Genomic DNA, 23,227 nt, shown 5'->3' with positions numbered 1-23,227 from the left:
ATATGTAGCAGCCCACGATGTTTAAAAAAAGTCTCTTGGTGTCAAGTGCTAAACCCAACTTCTTTTCTTGATAATTTGGAGGCATACATAAGAGCCCACGATGTACAAAAAAGGTCTCTTGGAACCATATGTTAAACCAAACAGGAAGTCTGACATTTTGATTTACTTTGGTATTTGTAGCCACTTTTTGGGGCCTTTTATAGGGGTCATATTTTCTGCAAAACTTATCACATCGTCTTCATTCTTTGGCATGTTTCATCTTAAGATATTTAAGATGAAAAGTTATTGAAATTTTTTATTTTGTCACATGCCTTTGCTTTAGGGATGCATTGTTTGCAAAGAATTTTTTTTTGAGAGTCTAAACACGGGGAAAAACTCACAAAACTGCACACAGATCAGATCTCTCATGAACATGAATATTTTATAATTTGTTGTGCAATTTGTAATAAATGGCTCAATAGCGTCGTCTAGATAGTTTTATGAAGTATATCCGATTATATGGTTCAGCTAGATGTGTGAATATTGGGAGGCATACCTATCAGCCTAATACCTCCAAAAAGTATTCTATACCCATGTGCCAATCCATTTTGATTTTAAATTGTGCATCATTTTTGGCCTTCCATGAAACTTTGCAAACACAAAGCATGTCTAAAACATTTACAATTTAGACGGTTTCCTATGAAACAGTACCCCAATATGCCAGTACCCCGACATGCAAATACCCCAACGTGGCCCGGGTTGCGAGGGCCCTTTATAGCTGCTCGCAGCTCTAGTTAGGGCCCGAGCAGCGACCGCTGCGAGGTCCCTATTGTTTTAATTCTTTTCCGCAAACAATCACATTTTTGAGACACTAAACGTGAACGAAAACTCACCAAACTTTACACGCAGATCGGGCCTGGCGAAAAATTTTATATTTTAAAGTCGCCATACATGATAACAGAAAAATGGCTCTGTAGCGCCACCTACATAGCTTAAACGGATCCCTGTCCCGCTACGATTGTCCTACAGCTATGAAAATTGTGTGGCACCTGTAGCATATCCAGATGAACAAAAACCTCTTTGATCTGTGTACCCTAAAATAGACAGGAAGTGAGATATGAGTATTTAAATGTCCAATTTTGGCCAATTTTTGCACATTTACAGGGGTCATACTTTTGCCCGCTTCTCCTACACTGTTAACCCGATTGACTTCAAACTTGGGATGTACCATCTCAACACCTGGGACAACATCATTGTGAAAAATGAAAAGTTTTTGATATACTATATGACGGCGGCGGCGCATCAAATTTAGAGTTTAAAAATTCTTACTTCACGAAGCATTGCCGGTTGTACGTTTAATCTAGAGCTACGAAAATTGGTACACATATGTAACGGGCTATGACCTACAAAAAACTCTTTTTGAACCATATGCTAAACCTAACAGGAAGTCCACCATTTTGATTTATTTTGGAACGTGTTGCCATTTTTTTGGCCATTTCATTGGGGTCTTATTTTAACGAACTCCTCCTACAGAGTTTATCCCATCATCTTCAAACTTGGTGTGATTCATCTTAAGATGTTGAAGATGAAAAGTTATTGAAAGCTTTTTATTTCGTCGCACGCTGTTGCCGTGGCATGCACTTGTTTGCAAAGGAAAAAAATTCTTCTTAAGGAAGAATTCCCAGTTGTACGAAGCAGCTAGAGCTACCAAAATTTGTAGAGGTATATAACAGCCCTCGAGGTACAAAAAACTCTTTTTGAACCATATGCTAAACCTAACAGGACGTCCGCCATTTTGATTTACTTTGGAATGTGTTGCCATTTTTTTTTGGCCATTTAAAAGGGGTCATATTTTTACAAACTCCTCCTACAGAGTTTATCCGATCATCTTCAAACTTGGTGTGATTCATCTTAAGATGTTGAAGATGAAAAGTTACTGAAAGCTTTTTATTTCGTCACACGCTGTTGTCGTGGCATGCACTTTTTGCAAAGGAAAAAAATCCTTCTTAATGAAGCATTCCCAGTTGTATGAAGCAGCTAGAGCGACGAAAAATTGTAGACATATGTAACAGCCCAGGATGTACAAAAAGTCTCTTGGTGCCATGTGCTAAACCCAACAGGAAGTCCCGTAGGGGCCGGGCATCACATTTTGAGCTAAAAAAAACCTCCTCTTTAACGAAGCATTCCCGGTTGTACGTTTCACCTAGCGCTATGATAATTTGCAGGCATACATAAGAGCCCACGATGTACAAAAAAGTCTCTTGGAACAATGTGCTAAACCAAACAGGAAGTCTGCCATTTTGATTTATGATGGGATTTGTTGCCAATTTTTGTGGCCTTTTTCAGGGGTCATATTCTAACGAACCCCTCCTACAAAATTTATCCGACTGTCTTCAAACTTGGTGTGTTTCATCTTAAGATGTTTAAGATGCAAAGTAATCGAAAGTTTTTTATTTTGTAACACGCTGTTGCCATAGCAATGCATTGTTTGTCAAGTGCTGCTTTTTTTTATACACATGAAAACTCATGAAACTTTGCAAACACATCAGACTTGTCATGAACATGAATTTTCAGAGATTTATTGTGCAATTTGCAATAAATAGCGCCTTCTAGACATTTTTATGAAGCATTTCCGATTGTATGATTATGCTAGATTTTTAAAAATTAGGACAGAACCCTATCAGCCTAAGACCTATAAAAAAGTATTATGCAGCCATTTGCCAAACCAAAGAGGAAGTCCGCTATTTTGATTTTATTTTGGGAATTATACATCATTTTTGGCCTTTTTCATTAAACTTTGCACAGACAAGGCATGGAAAAAACTAACATTTTAAATGGTCCTTGTTCCATGTAACAGTACCCCAACGTGCCAGTACCCTGACGTGCAAGTAACCCAACGTTGTGCTCAATAGCGCCCTCTATGCATTTTTATGGAGCATTTCCAATTGTATGATTCAAGCGATACACAACTAAAGATGACTTGACCTAGATTTGTGAAAACTGGGAGGCATACCTATTAGCTTAAGACCTACAAAAAGTATTCTGTAGCCGTATGCTAAACCTAAAAGGAAGTCCGCCATTTTGAATTTATTTTGGGAATTGCACACCATATTTTGCATTTTGATTAAACTTTGCACACACAAGGCTTGTCAAAAACATTTTAGATGGTCCTTGTCCTATTTGACAGTACCCCAACGTGCCAGTACCCCGACGTGCAAGTACCCCAACGTGGCCCGGGTTGCGAGGGCCCTTTATAGCTGCTCGCAGCTCTAGTTTCACTTGTTTCTAGTAAATTTACGCTAAGAACAAGTGTATTTTATCTCATATTAAGCAGACGTGTTCTTGCAGTGAAATTATTTCACCAATAAATTGTTCCAGGGTATCTTTTAATTAACAATCAGGGACCAGGGTTCAGAATAATCATCAGGTATTTATTTGATAAGTTTTTATTTTGTCTTTCAGCTAGTCCAATTCTGTACGTTACAATCTGTAGTGTGTTTACGTTGTATACGAGGAGACTGTCCTGCTTCTCAAAACATTTATAACGTAGCTATTTTGAGGAGAGCAGAGACTTTGCCAGAAAAACGGATGGTATCTTTATCTCAGGACTGAGGTAATTCCTGGACTGCCAGTTTATCATGGTTCATTGTGATGGTTATGCTCTGACCTGATAAGGTGATGCAGAGTGAATAATATGTAGCCACTAAAAGAGAAACACCTTTTTGACTCAGTGTTGTCACTTCTGCCCATGGGTCCAGATGGTAACAATGTTTAAAAGTGTTGGACTCAGAGCTATGTATTTGTACTTATGAAGCATGCAATGTCACCAGTAACATCCACTAGGGAATCAATCAGGCAGATTTTCAGAGCTAAGAAAATATCGTTCAACTGTGTTTTTAATACTTCCCCCGTGCATGTTCCTCTCATCTTGTATTCCTTCTTCTCCCTCCCTCTTCCTCTCAAAACACTGGCACATAGCTCAGCCAAAACGAATCGCTTTTATTCATGCTGCCTAGCAGAAAGTATTGGAGTCTTTTAGGATGGAGCAGGAGTCACAGTCTAAAATCTCATTATCCTTCCAACAACCTTCAATCTTTAGACTATACCTAAAAGACAAAACAACACTGCTAATGGGATCTATTGTGCATGTAAACATGCAAACAACTATAGAAACAGCTTCTAACTGTTTTTCACTCGTTGTCCACTCCCATATCTACACACAAACACACATATAGAGTTCACGCTCCAAAATATAAGACACTGTTTGCTAATAGTAACCATTACAAACTGCCTATATCAGAGCTGCCTAATCTAGTCCTAATGATATATTTTCCTGCTTGTTTTGGATCAGTCCCTGTTCCCTTGTCCCTCTTAGGTGTGTTGGAAGAGGCACATATCTAAAACATACAGTATAATACTGCATAAATAGATATGCAGGACCTGGCTTGAGCAGCCCTGGTCTAAATTGAAAGGTAATCATTCAGAAATTCAACAAATAACACAAAAACAAATAACTTCGGTGGGGCGGGGAGGGGGACTTTTATTTCATACAAAAACATATTCAAGAGAAATTGCAATGATAAACAGCATAACCAGTGTTGCCGGTAACGCGTTACTTAGTAACGCGTTACTCAAAAAAGTTGCTTTCTAAAGTAACTAATAGTCTAACGCGTTACTTTATTCTACAAAGTAGTCTGATTAAAGTTACTGTCCAGAGAACCAATGCGTTACTCCACATTTTCATGAAGAAGGCAAACTATCTCACTGTTGTAACAGTCACAAACAACTACTGCTAACTACGAAGATGAGGCAGAAGTCATTGATCACCACACTGAATTCAGCCATGGTCTGGTCATGAATGGTTTGCACATTCAAAACAAAAGTGATGATACTTTTACTACTAGTTTTATTAACCAACAGGCACACAACACAACAAAAAAAGTGTGCATTATGGACCATAAAAGTGGTAAAAAAAAATAATTTATTTCCATCCTCAACTGGTCCGTGAAGCATTATGGGATGAGGTCGTCTCCGCCCTCTCGCCAGGGGGAGTGACGTCAGACAAGTTACGTTTTCAGTAGGGGTGGAACAAAAAAACGATTCGACCGAACCATCGTTCGTCAAGGGGAGCTAAACGACCGTATCGGTTGCGAGTGAGGCTTTATGGTTTTCATAACAATAGCAAGAGTTCTGCGCCGTGCTCTACTTGTTTTGTTTACATTTCAGTAGCATCACCATTCAAGCTACTTCCGTGTTTCCGTGCTCGCGACACGGCGCGCGCGCGCGCAACGAGTGACAACATACAAATGGAGACAGTTAGCAGAAGCCGGTGCCGTACATCTCGGTATTTCCCATGGCTATCGAGTCCTCTCGGTGCACTTGAATGTCCCGGGCCGGCGTTGGTACTGCGCGCGAGCCAAAAAGAATAACTCCCGTGACGATCCAATGCATGGATTCAAACCACACAGGTATGTCCCACAGCCAACACACCAGCTAAGCTAAAAGCACACTGCAAGTATCTCATTTCTCAGTTTGTGGCTCCCTGTCAATGTCTACAACTAGCATGAGCAGCAGATAGGAGAACTGAGACGTGCCCGCGATTACGACAGCCCAAAAAACAAAATATGAACAGTAGTGATTCTGTGGTCATCATCGTGTCTCAGATTAAAAAAACAAAAAAAGATGTCATACATTAACCAAAAATGAAAGTGATGACAAAAGAAAAAACAATTGTTAAATACAAACATTGTTGATTAAAAAGGGAAATGAACTTTTGGAAATATTTTTGCATATATTAAGTGGTTAAAATGTGTTTGATAGATTTATTGTTCTATAAGGTGGCTTCATATTTCTTTTGGCTGGACAGTAGGTTTATTTCATGTCTTAAATTTATGTTTCTGAAATACTTCACAATGTGCAAATATTATGTTTAATTGTGTTGGTGTCTGTCTAAAGGTTAAATATTTATATTTAACATTAAATTATCAACCTTTTGTTTTCCTGATCCTTATTTTGAAGAGAAAAAACAAACAAACCAAAAAACAATTATAACTGTCAATAACTACTAATAAATATTTAAACTGATACATGTGTACACACTGGAATAGCGGAACAAACAAACAGAGGAATTTAGGGGATTTTCATTTTCAACCTGGATAGATTTTTATTTTTTGTTTTATAAAAAGTATTTACGTTACAAGAAGTCAAGAGAGACTGCCTATTTTGTTTTTCATAAAAAAACACCTTTATTTTCATGTTAAAAATGCACTTTCAATAAAGTATTTGGAACTCCGTTTCTACTGCATTATTTTTATGTTGAGATGGTGTTATCGGCAGCTGCTGAAAGTAACTAAAAAAGTAACTTTTAATCTAACTTAGTTACTTTTAAAATCAAGTAATCAGTAACGCAATTTAGTTACTTTTAAAACCAAGTAATCAGTAAAGTAACTAAGTTACTTTTTCAAGGTAACTGTGGCAACACTGAGCATAACACACATAATTGTGTGTAAAAATTTAGCTTTGAGGTCAGCAATAACTTTAGCCTTTAAATTTGGGTTTATTTTTAGGTTAACCGTAACTGAGAGTGGTCAAGTGTAACAGCCTTTGGAGCAGTTCGATTTGAAGTGACTGGCATTATCAGTATAAGTTCATTTGAAAAAGCTATGTTTTACAACGTAACTATTAGCTGGCCTCTGGCCAGCGTATGTATACGTTTGACCTATCATATTAATTAGCTGGCACACCTGAAAAATTGTAATCAGATTGTTAATTGTGTCAGCAAATGTGAATTTGACCAATGAATGAGTTCTTTGTGTCATTTGCATCTTCTATACTGGACACGAGGCCAAGCTGCTGGGAGAAGAGGACGAGGGTTGGGAGGGTTAATGTTATTAATGTATTCCGTTACAGTTACAAGTTACCTGCTTAAAAATTTAGTTAGTTAGTTGTTAGTATATATATATATATAGTATAGTAATGTAATTGGATTACTTTGGATTACTTTTGGATTACGCCAATAGCAAGTATGCTCATGAAGACAAAATAGCAATAAATATCACCACAATATATATTTCTATACAGTGCACCCCTGCTATTTGCGGGTGATAGGGACCCAGGCAGCCTACAAATAGCAAAAATCCTTGTATAATTGACACTCATTAAATGCATAGATAGATAGATAGATAGATAGATAGATAGATAGATAGATAGATAGATAGATAGATAGATTGATTGATTGATTGAAGGCCATATGCTGTTTTCGAACTGTCACTGAAAATAACCACGACTGACAGACCAACACATCCAATGAGGTGAAGTAAAGCTTTGCTTGCTAACAGAGGTGTTGTTGCTGTAATGTGGAATGGGGAGAAAAGGGACAAATTACGCTCTTGAAAACAACATTTCCCATGGTAGCATTTCACCCGCACACACACACTAATAATGATATAATAATGTTTGTCTCGGGGTGCTATATGTGCCACTCATTTTCCATAAACCGTGTATGGCGACTGTACTCCTGTATGTCGACTTTAAAATATAATTATTATTTTTTTGCCAGACCAGATCTGTAAGTAAAGTCTGGTGAGTTTTCATTCACCTTTAGTATCGGGCACGTCTTGGCGTCAAGATTTACTAAATGAAGTTGATGGATCAAAATAAATGTACAAGAGGAAAGACGCCATCAGGTGCCCAGTTTAGAAAAAGAAAAGAAGAGGAGAAAAGGTAGGCCAATTTCTATGAGTGATGTGAGTGACAGTATCGTGCTAATATGTTGCATAGCCACAAAAGACGACTGTAATGAATTTGCTGAACTAGCATCTATTAGAATGGAGGCATCATTGTGATGCCACTAATTTCAGCCTTAAGCAAACCAGTTTATTAAGTAGTATGTTGTAAATACAACACAGATCTAGCTGGGCTGGCTGGACTTGTCAAGTTACTTTCAACATACTTAGGCATGGTATTTTAGAAGCTATATGTTAGTATAGATTTTGAAATATTTGTTAGTGTGTTATTATAAAGCTTTTTAAACGTACTTGAGCTCCACTATGTGACAGGAACGTCTTTCTGTACTTGCCATCACCAGCATCAATCATACAGTTGCACAACAATCTTCATATGATGATGTCATTGGTGGTTTTGCATCAAAGAAGGGTAGAAAAGTCAAGTTTTAGATTGTACAACTGTTGGTAATGTTAATTCCAGTTCTTAAATGGGTGAAAAACCCAGGTTGAACAGGTTACTGCAGGAATCTTTATTTATTTTTTATTTTTTTTAATGTTCCATAGAGTTGCCTTTTTTTTTTTTTTCTTTTTTTTTGCTTCAGGGATTTCTCAAGTATAGTCGTGCAATTTATATATGGAATTGCATTGAATGATATTGGAACGATATTTTACTTTTATTTCTTTATTTATTATTGTTTCTCATGTGTCCCTTGCGCAATTCCTTTGTAGCACACACGCTTGTGCTGGCCTGCCAATCACAACGGTGGGCGGTACTGCCGGTAACAATTATTTTTACAGTGAATGACATAATACGACATTAAGTCATGCTATGCTTCATTTGAGGTTTTCCAACTACTAGATGACCAAAGTATTTGTGTAGCACAACATGTAAGTATCGTTTATGTAATGTGACTAGACTAGAGGAACTTTGGTTGTGTTTCTTTGAATGCAGAAGACTGACAGGGGCTAAGAATATGAAGATTATTACTACTTTCCAAATTTAAATAACGGCTGTCAGGTTTACGGTAAATCAGGTAAACCGTTTACCTGATTGACATTAAAAAACTCATTCACTGCCAGTCATTATAGAAAATTTTTACATTTCCAATACTCACGTGATATTACATTCAATAATTATATATAAACCGAATCTACCAAATAACAGAATAGACTCCCTACTTTTTGTCCCGTCCCGTTCTTTTATAATTGACAGCAGAAAAATGTAGGTTTGCCAAAATACAGCCATTTCTCCCATGGACTCTGAAACTGTGTTTATTTCCTATAAAATGGGGCAATGATGTCATCTACCGGTGGTTGGGCATCAGTAAAGTTGTTTCCAAGTTTGATATTTACAGTGGAGCATGCTCAGATTCGCCCCCATTTAGCACCGCTCTAAAAAATACAATTGACAAGTATACTTGTCAAAGGCAGTGAATGAGTTAAACACAACAAAAAGGAGAGAAGACACTCAGTTCGAGGAGAGGAACTGACTGATACAATTCACTACTGTACTCCTCACCCTCTCTTTTTATTTGGTTTTCACGCCCCTAGTTACATGGGTGTTCCAACCCTAATAATGCAAATGCAAAACATAGTTGGAACACAGTGTACTTGTTTGTCGGGGTGTGTGTGCATGTGAGTGCAAGATTGGTGAGTACGTGTGGTCAAGTTTGCTGGATGTCTCTGTAAGATGGTTGCAGTTCCTCCCTTTGGATTATTTTGGTAACACTTTTGTTGCAGTATTCTCATTGATAAGTAGAGCTTGGCTAATCTTGTAGCTTTCAACTTTGCAGCGTAAAGAAATTATTTTCTTGTCTTGTGACATTTCTCTTCCATGTGGTGCCATTGCTAACAACATGAATTGGAAAATTTTCTTGTATAGTCAACTGTCTGCTTGACACCTGTGCTATGAATAATTAGAATTTGAAGTCTGAAATTTAGCTTTATTCCAGAGACTTTCAGTGGGGTGTATTCATGTTTGCATCACCCGTAAAACTGACAAGTTTCTCTAAAATGTTCTATTTAGTAACCTTACTTTCGTTTTACAAGCGACACAGATGCTATATAAATGTATTCTTGTTAACATTTTGTAAATTGTTTTTTTGTGTTCATATTGAAAGTGTTCATTTTTGCTGATGGTTTCTTAACATGCAACATTTTGGAAGTCTCCACACTTGGAGACACTTAAAGAAACAATCAAGAAGGAATTTGTTGTGTCTTGACACATTTTATTGAATTTTTTTGCATCAGCTGATAAAGCGTGAATGGCCAATGATATAGACTGGAGCTTGTTTAGTGCATCAAGCGCATCATGTCATCATTACAAAATGGAAAAATATCAAAGAGAAAACATCCAGCATTTGGTAAAATTGCACAAATTGGAACGAGGCTACTAAGGTAGTGAAGCCATTTTGTAGGCGTGTCCGAATGTTACAAAGAAAAAAAAACAACCTTTTTGGACATTATCACCATTTTCCAACGCTTCCGACTCCGCTCCACTCGGGCATCGCCGAGAGTTTGTGTTCAAATTTATGATCATGCCAGATATCTAAATCGGTGGTGGAACACAATCGTTTTGTGTGCCAGGCCATTGTCGACTACAAATCATCTCACGAGTATGAGTTCTTGGATTGGAAGTTTTCATGTATTTTGGCATGTTATTGGATGAATTTTGCTCGTGAAGTGCTGCAAATGAATTTGTAGTTGAGCAAACAATTTTTGTCTGGAGGAAATCTGGAGTGATTGACCTTTTGTATGGTTCTTGCTCTTATGCGAAATGGCTGCCTTTGTAATGTTTTGTCAAATTGCGATAAGCGAGTGGCGCATTAGATCAGCCCTCATCCCAAATGCCACACGTAGGAAGTGACGTGATTTGACAGATTAGTTCCATTCACCGCAGACCTCGTAGAAAGCGAGCGACACTTTCTCTTAGATTATAGACTTGATCAGGCCGATGACAGGATATTTCCCTTGACCGCAGAAGTTTCCATTGAAGTCATCCAGGTCCAAAGACTTGACAAAGGCTCCTCCAAATTCAGCATTTACAATGTACTTGGCCTGGATGGGCAGCAGAAAAAAACAAACAAGAAAAAAGCATTAACGGCTGATTGAGAGACTGACCCCGGGTTTACACCGGTTGAGGTTGCGGTGCGGTTGCGGTGCGTTCCGGCGACGCAAGCAATTAGATTCTATTCATTCGAATGGTGCAATTTACACCGCTTGCGGGTGCGTTGCGTGTCGACTGCGTCTCAGCTGCGGCGTGCCGCAGCCCTTCCGCAAGGATAGACCTATTTTCTATTTTTGCCGGACGCCGCAGCGGTAGGCCTCCGGCAAATGGCAAGCTAGCACAAAACACATCGAGCGGGACAGGAAGACCGACGCAGTTTCAAAATAAATTTCCGGTTATCTTTCAAGATAAAACACTCGCCAGCTCCTATTTCGCAAGCATGCTAGCAAAACGTGATGTGGGCGTAGACGGGCTTGGAGTTAATGTGCGAGGTGCTCATTCACGGTTTAGACACCAGCGAACATGGACGAGGAGAGGTTTATATTGGAGGTAGAAAGCCACAAAATAATAAAAGTCCACCTCTCTTTCTGCTTCTCTGTTGAGCACAGACTTTCTGTGTGTTTGTTGTTGTTTTTAATGCCACATGATCGCGCGCGGTCAGACACGGCGGGAAGTGGTCGGCGACGGAGCTGCCGGACCGCAGCTGTGCGGAGTGTGGATTGGCCAAAAAATTGACGCGTCCGGAGCACGCAGTCAAGACGCACCGCACCGCAGCCGCACCGCACACGCAACCGGTGTAAACCCGGGGTGAGGGACAAAAATATCCACTTGAAATGTGATTACCTTGGCCACAATGGTCTCATCACTGTCGACGCTAATTGTTGTCGGAGGTGGAGGTCGAGCGCACTCCTGAAAGTCCGTTCAGATTTTCATATCATGTCTTCTCATTGCTTGGAATTATCCACAGTTTCACATCTTACCTCGTATTTGGCGATGATGCTCGGATTAGCGGAGGGGTTTGTGTCAAAACCATACGAAGCGATTCCCATGTTGAGCTTTTCTTTTGGTGCCCCCTCACTGAACCAGTACTGCATTGAAAATTCCTAAAATACAACAACAACAACAACAAATGTTCATGGAGAGGAGGACAAAATGTTTCGGCCAAGGTTGTCCAAACAGGGCTGCTTGATAAATCGATTTTGAACCGTAACCTTTTCTGATTATAAAAACAGTTTTAAAAACGTTCAAATCTGGACTTTAGATTTTCAACCCCGCACCATTTTTGGTTAATCTAAGCTGCCATAGTTTCCTCTGCATTTCCACTTCCTCCCACGAGCGCGAAGTCTACAACAACAAGAACAACCATGGCTACCCAGACAAGTCAACATAATTATCCCTCAGATACGAGCCCGACTGGAAAATCTAAGTATATTTTTTGTTTTCCAAATCACCGTAACTTGTGAACCGTTTGCACGAGCAACACAATTCTAACGGCTTCTGAAAACAGAGAAGCGGAGATTTACGTCGATACCAAATGCGTTGTGGCAGCTGGCAGATTGCCATGTATCGAGGAGGGGAAGACGTGTGTCAAAGGAAAATGACACAGTAGAAACGTAATGATGAGGGGTGTGCCATCTAAGGTATCCCACGATTCGATTACGATTAGGGGTGCTACGATTTGATTCTTGAACAATTGTCACGATACTAATGATCATCACGATTGTCACGATTTTAGATTTTTTCTTACTTTTTAGCTACTTCATACTTTTAAGGTATATTTGTCAGTATTCATTAATTAAAGTAGCGAAACCAATTTATGTCCATGACTTTTTATTTCCAATCACCAAATGATCCAACAGGAACGATGGAAACGATGCCCATACAACACAAAGCTACTCTTAAGCTGCTCTTTTTCACAAGAAGGTGCAAAAACAATTGTTTCAAAGGCAGTACTTTTCAAAAATAGATTTCTCTATTACAATAAAATAAAATTTACTCTGGTGGAATGAATTCCAGATTTTCTGGAAAATATTAAACATAAAGTGCCTTTAGAAATAAATAAGACTTCTTTTAACCAAAATACTTTGTGTTTTCACAGACTTCTGTACTATTAGCAGCGGTAGTGTTCCGTCATTAAATTATTGCATTATTGGAAAATAATCGATTTTGAAAATATATTAATCGTAATCAAAGCCAAAATGCTTTAAAACGCTAGCTTTTAATTCTTGGGAGAAAATCTGTCTCTCATTAATTTCCGCTGCCGCTATCCTCACCGCGTGCGTGCCTTTAAGTGTCCGGGCAGCAAGCGTGTCTTTTACTTTCGTTCCGCAAGCAGCGGTAGTGTTTCTGTTATTAAACTATTATGAAAAATAATAGTTTTTCAACATTTATGAATCGTAATCTAATCGTCACGTGTCAAAACGCGATGAATCTAATAATCGATGTATTGGCACACCCCTAATAATGATACGTTTTTCCAATCACCGTAACTCCTGAACCCTGTCGGATTCTGAGAGCAGAGGAACAGAGCTTTACGTGGAGAGAAAACGTAAAAAAAAACAACCACACACACACACACACACACACACACACCCACGCACCCACACAGGCAGACTGCTATAATCAGAGTAACTAAAGAGTTTTAATAAATTGAGCAAAGGTAGATCTGTAGTCTGCGATTGGCTGTCAACCAGTCCAGGATGTCCCCCGCCTACTGCCCAGAGCCAGCTGAGATAGGCGCCAGCACCCCCCGTGACCCTCGTGAGGAATAAGCGGTCAAGAAAATGAATGGATGGATGGATGGATGGATGGATGGCTAGATCTGTAGTGTAGAAGTTGTATGGTTTCAACAAGACAGACTTGTGTTTCTCTCAGGAAACTTGAAGTCTGCCTTCCTGAACTCGCCTAAAGGCTGGCTGGCTGTCCGGAAGACTGATTGGACTGTTAGAGACTTACTTGACTAGGTTATCCATCCATTTTCTTGACCACTTATTCCTCACAAGGGTCACGGGGGCTGCTGGCACCTATCTCAGCTGGCTCTGGGCAGTAGGCGGGGGACACCCTGGAATGGTTGCCAACCAATCGCAGGGCACACAGAGACGAACAACCATCCACACTCACACGCACACCTAGGGACAATTCGGAGCGCCCAATTAACCTGCCATGCATGTCTTTGGAATGTGGGAGGAGACCGGAGTACCCGGAGAAGACCCACGCGGGTACGGGGAGAACATGCAAACTCCACCCAGGAAGGTCCGAGCCTGGACTCGAACCGGAGACCTCAGAACTGGGAAGCGGACGTGCTAACCACTCGACTACCGTGCTTGACTAGGTTATTCATTTTACAAAAGTTAACGGTTTGCATCTTTGCACTTTATTTATTCATTTTTGTTTAATGAAGAGAGAGAGACCTGATGTCTTTTGCAAAGATGAGGTGCTCATCATGCCAGAGAGGATCATTCTTTTTGTTACCTTCACTGGTATTAGCACTAGTATTAGCATTAGATGCATATTTGTGTTTGTTTATAAGATAAGGTGATTGTCACTTTGGATATTATCAGTTTTGCACTAATCATGCATTTATGTTTAAGCAAGCCCAGAAAAAAATGTGACTGTAGCACATCACCCTGAGCCTGTCTGCTTACCGACCTCACCTGACTTAATTATGTTTCAAATGGTATATGCACTCTTCTTTCATTGTAGGTTTAAGTAAAAACAGATCTGAAGTCCACTATATAAGTAAGATGCTCTTAATCCAAAAGGATTGTTCTGTGTGTATTAACAGAGTTAAATTCACTGGCACTTTGAGGTCAAAGAAAGACAAATTAAATTCAAATAATATTCAAAATAATTTTTGCCAATTTTTGGGTTTGAGAGAAAAAAAAAATCGGGATTTTCTTGTTAGGCAAAATCGAACAGCCGTAGTCCCAACTACAAACCACTTTCATTTTTTAGCATCAATCCAATTCTGCCAACTTACTGCATTGGGGAATGGTGCTGGGCCAACGAGAGGTGGAACAACAGTTCGATCACGGTCGAAGGTTATCACATTGAGGAAGTCGACGAGCCTAAAAAACACACATGAGTTTTTGCCTTGGTATAAGTGCAGATTTGCTGCCAACCGTTTTTGTGTTTACTTGACAAGTCGTGGGACTTCATAACTTTGGTCGATTTGGAGTTTCACTGCTGAGACGCTTGCAGTGAGCAGTTGCGGGCCCACAGTGAGCGGTAGAGTGCTCAGCGCGACCTTCAATTCCTGTTGAGCAGAACGCCATTGTCAAGTCTTTGGCAAACGCGACAAATTCGCTCCCCATTTAGAGGACAATCTTAAGGTCAGACCTTCATGAGAAGTGTGAAGCTTTGCTTGTCACTTGGTTGACTGACGCCAACTTTAAACTCCCACACGATGTTGACGCCGTCGAATCGCTCATGCATCAGGATGTCAATTACAGATTGGATAAACAGGGCCCTGTTTCCTTGGATGAATCTGGTAAACGGGCAGGAAAGGAAGAACAGCGCCACAAAGAAGAACTTGTTGTTTGCTTCCAATTGCCAATTGTGACTTTCTCCAAATGCTGTGTTGCCTTGAGATACGAGCGTAATTCCTTCTGTGACCTGTACTTTAAAAACGCTTGCATGGCAGATCATCTTTTCCCATTGAAATGAATCAAAGTGCAATTATGCCGTTCCAGCCGACCCAAAATCAAAACATTGTGTGTTTGTGATTTTTAATCAGGAAATTTAGTGCAAAATAATATTGAATATGATGTATTTGAACAGAATGTAAAATATGAAACAGTTTTTGCGTTATGATTTAATGCCGCAATCCAGTTAAATGTGCTGATCCTTATGCTGTGCTGTGCCCTGTCCACTGTTGGGCAGTATAAGACATTCATGCAAACACAAACAAAAAAGAATTGGACTTCTTCTTCTGCTACTGTAAGTTTCTTTGTAAGTTGCACTAATAGTAATTCTATACAGTGGATAAAGAATATATATGCTTGTGATTATTGCCATATTGTATGTCTACACGTGTTGCTGCACTGTTTGTTTTCAAATAATATGCATTGCTTCAAAAACAACTGTCAGTGCTAACTGTTAGCATGTCAATGGTGTTTTGCTTTGCTATTTTTTATTTATTTATTTATTTAAAAAAAAAAAAATTGTCGGCACGAAGCTAAGCCGACTTTCCCAAGTCAGTTATATGGTTGTTTGAAATGCAAATTGTGTCATGTCACTGGATTAATAGCTGGGAGCGGCCTTCCTTTTTGATGAATTGCTCAATAGTTGCCAAACTGCTATGCTCTCCGCCTCCTATTTTAAGTTTGCACCAGCAAGTCAAAGCAAAAAATTGCCCACTTGTATTTGATGAGCGTGGTCACGCAAGGTCGCTCGTATCTCAAGGCATCCTATACAGGAAGAGAAGTACAAGTCTTCAAACTGCTTCATGCCTTTTGTGACTTACATGTTGTTGGTATTCAAATCAGTCAGATCAACTTCCAAAAGGGTTTTAAGGTTCGGGTTGCTGTTGGAACGACAAAAGTTTCCTTGTTATTATTCAACGTATCCAACAAGCTCAAAGTGCTCAAAGTCTGACCTGGACTTGAGTTTGTTGAAGTCTTGAAATTTGATGTTGTCACTCGGGCTTGGGATGACCTTCACTGGGCTGGGCTTGACAGAGGTGTAGATGAGATGAGTGCACAGGTGCGGATTGATGCTCTCCATAATGTCAAAGAGGTTTGCTGATATCGAACTGGAGGTCTTCTGATAGGTGCACACTAGCTTTCTTGGTGCCGCATCTGGAATGTGAAAATCGCTAAAACGACAGCACATTTGCTGCCGTCCGCCAATCGGTGCGGGAAGCAAACTTACCCAACTGAGCGATGACGGCGCACAGACCTTCAAATCAATCGACAGATTTTGTCAAACACTTTCAAAGTCAATCAAGCTGCGAGGAAGCTTTGGAGTTTGCTTTCACTGGTGCGTCTTACCTGCCAGAAGAATCAACTTGTACATCTCGTTGCTGGAAAGACGCACAAAACAAAGTGGTCAGTCCAAGCGACCAAACGAGAATGACTTTTTGGGAATTGAGGTCAAATAGAAGTGAAAATTGTCCTTACTTTTAACGGGGTGACACTTGAAGATTTACCAAACAATCTGATTGTCTGAAAAGCACACAAACAAACTTTTTCACAATTTGATGACAACATTAATTTAAAGTTGTCATTCAAATCTTTTCTGCATTTTGATCTGAAATGTCTTCCAGTTAAAGGGACAGTTCGGATTTTTTGACATGAATCTCTATTTCATCCTCACTTTCAGTGTGTGCAATCATCACTGACTTTCCCCTGACAGAGCTCTGTGACACAAGTTCTGGTCCGGTGTTGGACGCGAGGAAAATAGTCCAGCAAGTTGGCTGGGGTCACCTTAATAAAGTGTTTTTCTTCTATAAACGATTTGTGTTCAAAAGAGTGATACATTTCCACACAAAACTCAGTTCGGAAAAAAAGTCAGACGCCATTACCGCCAGCACTACTTTTCTGTTCGTTCGTATCACTGCGCGGCGCCCCGCATGCAGCTGAACGACGCGCACTAATCTACAAGTTGTTTGTCTTTTCGAAGGCGGAAGGCGCGCGGATCAGCTGTCTGCAGCGCGTTGATCAGCTGTCTACAGGGCAACGCGGATTGATACAAACAAACAGAAAAATAGTGCCCGGCGGTAATGGCGTCTGACTTTTTTCAGAAAGGAGTTTAGTGTGCAAATGTATCACTCTTTTGAACACAAATTTTTTTTTTAGAAGAAAAACGCTTTATTTCCGAGACCCCAGCCAGCTTGCTGGACTATTTTCCTCTCGTCCAACACCGGACCAGAACTCGCGTCACAGAACGCTAGGTCAGTGATGACCGCACACACTGGAGGTGAGGATGAAATAGAGATTCATGTAAAAAAATCCTTTAAGTTTTTGACTTGGCAAAATGCTGACGCTGGCAAGAGTCGGAGGCGCTAACTTTGTGGAGACATTTGTGGCCCACACCCACAAACTGACCAGGCCCCTGATCGATTTTTTATTTTTTATTTTTTCTAGCGCTGTCAAAGTTAAAGCGTTAACTAATTAATTAATCACAAAAAAATGATCACATTAATCATTGTATTACCGCAGATTAATCACACTATTAATTTTGCCCGCAGATGATCCTTTTTAGCCAACAGTGGTTACATTAAAGGTAGCTGTTGGAGTTTGAGCAATAAACATAACTACATGCATTAAAGTAAAGCATTTAATAAATGTTTACATATGCTGTAGGTCATTTTTTTTCCCATTTTAAATTATGAAAAAAAAAAATTGTTCACAAAAAGCAGGATGAGCGTGTGCAGCGGGAAAAATTTTGGGGAAAAAAGCTTTTTTAAGTCAGTGATTAATCATGATAAATCAAAATTCTACGATGTGTTTAATCTGATTAAAAAATGTAATCGTTTGACAGCTCTAATTTTTTCACAAGTTTCAGTAGTGAGAATTATAGAAAGATGTATCCTCTTTTACAGTGGACCCCCACATATATGTGCGGTTTTCGGCACCTGCTGATTCACCTGTTTTCACATTTGTTCACAATATTTTTTTGGGACATTATTTTTGTTTGTTTGTCGGCAACAGCCCCCGTTTCCAAGAAAATGCATATTGAATGATTATTGATGTATTTTGAAGAATTTTGGGAATCGGTTATATGCATATTTTCTCCATATTGAAAATGTCATTTTTGTTCTACATCTTTGTGGCCCCCCATTTGCACTGATGAAAAACTGTGGCCCCCTCCATCATTGATGTTGCCAATACCTGGAGTAGATAATGTTAGACGTGTTTCCTTTCAAGTTGAGCGCAAATGTTGAAATGCAAAGTGGTCAGCAGGTCAAGTCGATGATGTGTGTGTAATTGTACTTACCAGCTGGAAGGAAGCTGCAAGTGCCCCTCAGTGGAGAAGTGATGCTTTCCTTGGACATGCTGGCATATTTATCTGCTGACTGGGCGGAGCCGGCCACCGTTTTGCAGCAAAGTTGAAGAAGGAATTATAATTGTTTCATTAGGGCAATTAGATGACGTAGGTCAGAGCAATTTTTTTCATTTCAACTGGTGTCGCTTGTTACAGATTGTTTTAGAAAAAAAAAAACTTTGATGATGCAAGACCAGCAAAGCATAAATAAAGGAATGATTCAACAGCACTTCCTGGTGCTGTACACGGAAATGGATGCGAGTTTGGACCTGATTGAAGGAACCAATTGGGTTCACACCCTTGGCAGCTCGCCGCGGAAACGCCTTGCATGTCCGCCTTGCACTTGTGACTTTCGCACTTCCCGTTTTCTTTCCTGGGGTACCTGCAGAAAAGCCACACAAGCACATGACCTCATGCTTGCGTGGTTTTTACCCTGGTATGCCGGCAAACTCCCACTTTTCAGAAACATGTTAGCATGTTAAATTCATTAAAGATGCAAGTGCAGAGACAATTGTTTCTTTTGAGCAATACGTAAAGTAGACACCCGCATGTTTGCACCCACCGACTTGCCTACTAGCTATTCTTAAAATTATTATTATAAGTATCAATACCAGGTATCGGTACCAGCCTTATTTTAAGGTATCGGCACTCATGATGGTGGCCAATACCAGTATCAGCCGCACTCTTGTGGCCATTTTACAAGAGGAACTAGAAATTAGAGGAATAGAAAATTGCCATAATTTATTTTTTTTTAAGGAGAAATACTATATTGTAATATATTGGAATTTTATGTAGTAGTGGTATCTGTCGTATTGGTGACCACTCAAAAGTTGAGTATTGGTATCGGTCTGAAAAAAAGTGGTATCGAACATACCTAATTATTAAATTATAATAATTATTATTAGCATTTGGTGGTATTTAGAAAACAGTGATAGGCAGTAAAGTACCTGTACTTTTTTTTTTTTTTTTAATGTTTTGTTTTTGTTAATTTGTTAATTATTGTGGAAAAGGGCTTTTTCCTTACAGTTCATAACATTGATAAATGTAAATTTTATCCATCCATTCTATTAACCGTTTTTCCTCACAGGGATTGCAGGGGGTGCTGGAGCCTATCCCAGCTGGCTTTGGGCAGTAGGCGGGGTACACCCAGAACTGGTTGCCAGCCAATCGCAGATGTAAATTATATATATATAATATATAATTTACATCTGCATCTAATATATATATATATATATATATTTATATATATGAAGTGTCTTTTTTTTTTTTTTTGTTTAAACATTTATTAATTTTGTATTGTAAGTGCCTTTTTCCACAAATACAGCATGTGGGCTACAACTGCCTTTTCCCCTTCTTCTTCATTTCTAATTTAAATAAAATCGATTTTTGGATATTAATATCGATTCGAAAATGAGAATCTCGATTCTTTTATGAATCGATTTTTTTTTGCACACCCCTAATATATATATATATATCCCACATTCCAAAGACATGCATGGCAGGTCAATTGGGCGCTCTGAATTGTCCCTAGGTGTGCTTTTGAGTGTGGATGGTTGTTCGTCTCTGTGTGCCCTGCGATTGGCTGGCAACCGGTCCAGAGCCAGCTGAGATAGGCGCCAGCACACCCCGTGACCCTTGTGAGGAATAAGCGGTCAAGAAAATGGATGGATGGATGGAGGGATATATATATATATATATATATATATATATATATATATATATATATATATATATATATATATATATATATATATATATATATAAAAATATATATATATATATATTATTATTATTTTTGTATATATATATATATATATATATATATATATATATAAAAATATATATATATATATATTATTATTATTTTTGTATATATATCCATTGTCTTGACCGCTTATTCCTCACAAGGGTCGCTTGAGCCTATCTCTGGCTTTGGGCAGTAGGCGGGGTACACCCTAGACTACACACCTAGGGACAATTCGGAGCGCCCAATCCACATGCCATGCATGTCTTTGGAATGTGGGAGGAGACCGAAGTACCCGGAGAAGACCCACGCAGGCACGGGGAGAACATGCAAACTCCACCCAGGAAGGCCGGATCCCGGACTCAAACCCGAGTCTTCAGTGCTGGGAGGCGGACGTGGTAACCACACTGTCACAGTGCCGCCCATAGGCTATGTATGTATGTGTATATACATATATATATATAAATCTGCGCTTTGAATTTTTTGCCGCATTTTGATTTGTGTCGTTTTTCGATTTGGCTTTTTTACATTTTTGGGTTTCTTTGCGCCTCCTTATCACTTTGGAGGATTTTTACATTTGGGTCCAGCATGCTTTCAACAAGATCCAAACGTGTGGTGACCCTGAAAAATACGGAGAGAAAAAAAGATCAAGTAGCGCATTCATACGACAAGAAACAAGTTGTTTCATGTCAGCCATTTTGTCCAAAGCGAGACAAAAGAACCCAACAATTTCCTCATGAAAGTGGACTTATTATATTTAATTGTTGGGTGTCAGCAATTTTAAAAAGGGCACATAAACACCTGACACACACCCACTAACTTTTGTTCCAACTTTGACTTTTCTCGGATGGCGTTTGGCAGGCGTGCGGCTTGAATGCCTTCCAGGACGCTTTCCAACTCACTTGCCAAACACAAAGATAACAAAGACAACAAAAACAGACGTGTTCCCACACGTTTGGCAATTTTTGGCTTTGGATCTTTTCAAATGGCAAATTCCCACGGTCTAAAAGTCACATTTGACCGAAGTCATTCGAGTTCATGGAAACTAAACTGAAGATTATCATCAAGAAAATCAAATCAAAAGGAGAGTGCTTATTCAAGAACAAAAATGGACTGAAAGTACATTTTATTTGGGATGACATAATGGTGAAGCTTTTTGTTGTTGTACATGTCACTGATTGCTTGATTTTGAACATCCATCATCAGTGGATGGTACATCTGTACTCAACTGAGCCATAGTTAATTTTCTACTGCAGTTATTATAAATTGTCAAAACAATAATTTAGGGACAGAAAAGAGAAATTCACGTGTTAGGTTTTATAATGTTTATGTTTTTGGTTTTCCTGTAATTATTTCTTATTGCAATATATATCACCTTTTTTTTTTTTTTTTGTGCAACCCTAGTGTGAAGTGTTCTAAAGGTAATCATCAATAACACAGCAAATGCCACAATCATCATACTAAGCGCATGACAAAGATTGAAAGGGTGTACAGCACAAATAAATAGAACGCAGATGTAGGATTTTTCATTTAGAAATACACACCATTACAAACAAGCTACGGCGATCCAATGACCTTGTGAGTAAAGTGGAATTTAATTGTTATCAGTTACATAATGTGATTTCACGCATATGGAAAGCTAGGAAAACTGCATTTTACAATTTGAGAACTACATGGACAAATATTGTTGACGAAACGCCCTCTACAAATCTCTAACAACTCTACACACAGATTGTGTACTTATACTGTGTAAATGCAACATGGACCTTATTTTTCAATATTTCAGATAGATCCAATAATGCTGACAGGGGACTCTGAAATGCAGCAAAGTTTCACTTCTTCCTCCGCTTCTCACTAACACATTGTCATTTTTTTTTATGCCATACACTTCCTCCCTCCATTTTTCTGACAGATTGGACCTCTCTCTCCTTTTGCTTGATAAATTAGATGAATTGCAGCAGTTCCTAAGCAATAAATCTATTATTATTCACTGAAGTCAATAAATTGCAGCCATGAAAGTGTCATACCAGGACTGAGAACAGCCACCTATATACATATACACTATCACAACATGCACACACGCACACAAATCAAAGTAAGCTATTAATTGTCCATGTGTTGAGGTGTTGACTACCGACGTGTGCTGCATTTTTAGTCTACAGTGGCTATTTGTGTCATTGGTCAACTAAAGAGATCTCATGTGCACCGCCCTAGAGCTATTCCTTTACTGATTTGAAATCAACTTCTTTCTACAGCCATGAATTCACAGGCACAACCTATATTTAGTGACAACAGCACTATGGCTGTAGTATAATCCTGCTGTGCTAATGGAAGTGGATTCATCTACATGAACAACATGAGTAATACACACAGGAGCAGGCTTTGCTCTGCTCCATGCTCACATTCACATAGCCTAGCTATATGGTATCTTATCAACCAGTCCAGGGTGTACCCCGCCTACTGCCCAGAGCCAGCTGAGATAGGCGCCAGCAACCCCCGCGACCCTTGTGAGGAATAAGCAGTCAAGAAAATGAATGGATGGATGGATGAAACCCACCTAGTAACTTAACTTATCGTTTACTGCCAACCAACACATATTTCCTTCCTTCTCCATATTTCAGGAAGCAATACATCATGTTTAGTTCATTGCATTTCTCACATAATCGAACATTGCAGATTATATTTTGTAGCTGAAAGCACAAAATGATTGATAATGAATGATAAGAAGAATGAACTGTATTATTGTATTATGGGTATTATGGGTATGAGTAGGCAGGGGCTCGCATC

General features: G+C 39.2%; 1 protein-coding gene across 1 annotated transcript; it reads right to left on the bottom strand.

Annotated features, from left to right (window-relative positions):
- Positions 1 to 9,920: 9,920 nt before the first annotated feature.
- Positions 9,921 to 18,666, bottom strand: LOC144033594 (acidic mammalian chitinase-like). The gene is made up of 12 exons (XM_077541782.1): positions 18,649 to 18,666; positions 16,830 to 16,874; positions 16,701 to 16,732; positions 16,582 to 16,608; positions 16,307 to 16,508; positions 16,175 to 16,234; positions 15,049 to 15,196; positions 14,847 to 14,965; positions 14,690 to 14,777; positions 11,691 to 11,813; positions 11,554 to 11,619; positions 9,921 to 10,760 (listed from the first exon to the last, which is right to left on the bottom strand). Exons 3-12 carry the CDS (start codon positions 16,723 to 16,725, stop codon positions 10,632 to 10,634), a joined length of 987 nt encoding a protein of 328 aa, XP_077397908.1. The 5' UTR covers positions 16,726 to 16,732; positions 16,830 to 16,874; positions 18,649 to 18,666; the 3' UTR covers positions 9,921 to 10,631.
- Between the last annotated feature and the right edge of the window lie 4,561 nt (positions 18,667 to 23,227).

The sequence above is a fragment of the Festucalex cinctus genome, chromosome 13 (assembly GCF_051991245.1).
Source record: "Festucalex cinctus isolate MCC-2025b chromosome 13, RoL_Fcin_1.0, whole genome shotgun sequence".
Classification (NCBI taxonomy): domain Eukaryota; kingdom Metazoa; phylum Chordata; class Actinopteri; order Syngnathiformes; family Syngnathidae; genus Festucalex; species Festucalex cinctus.
This window is presented reverse-complemented; position numbering and strand designations above follow the sequence as displayed.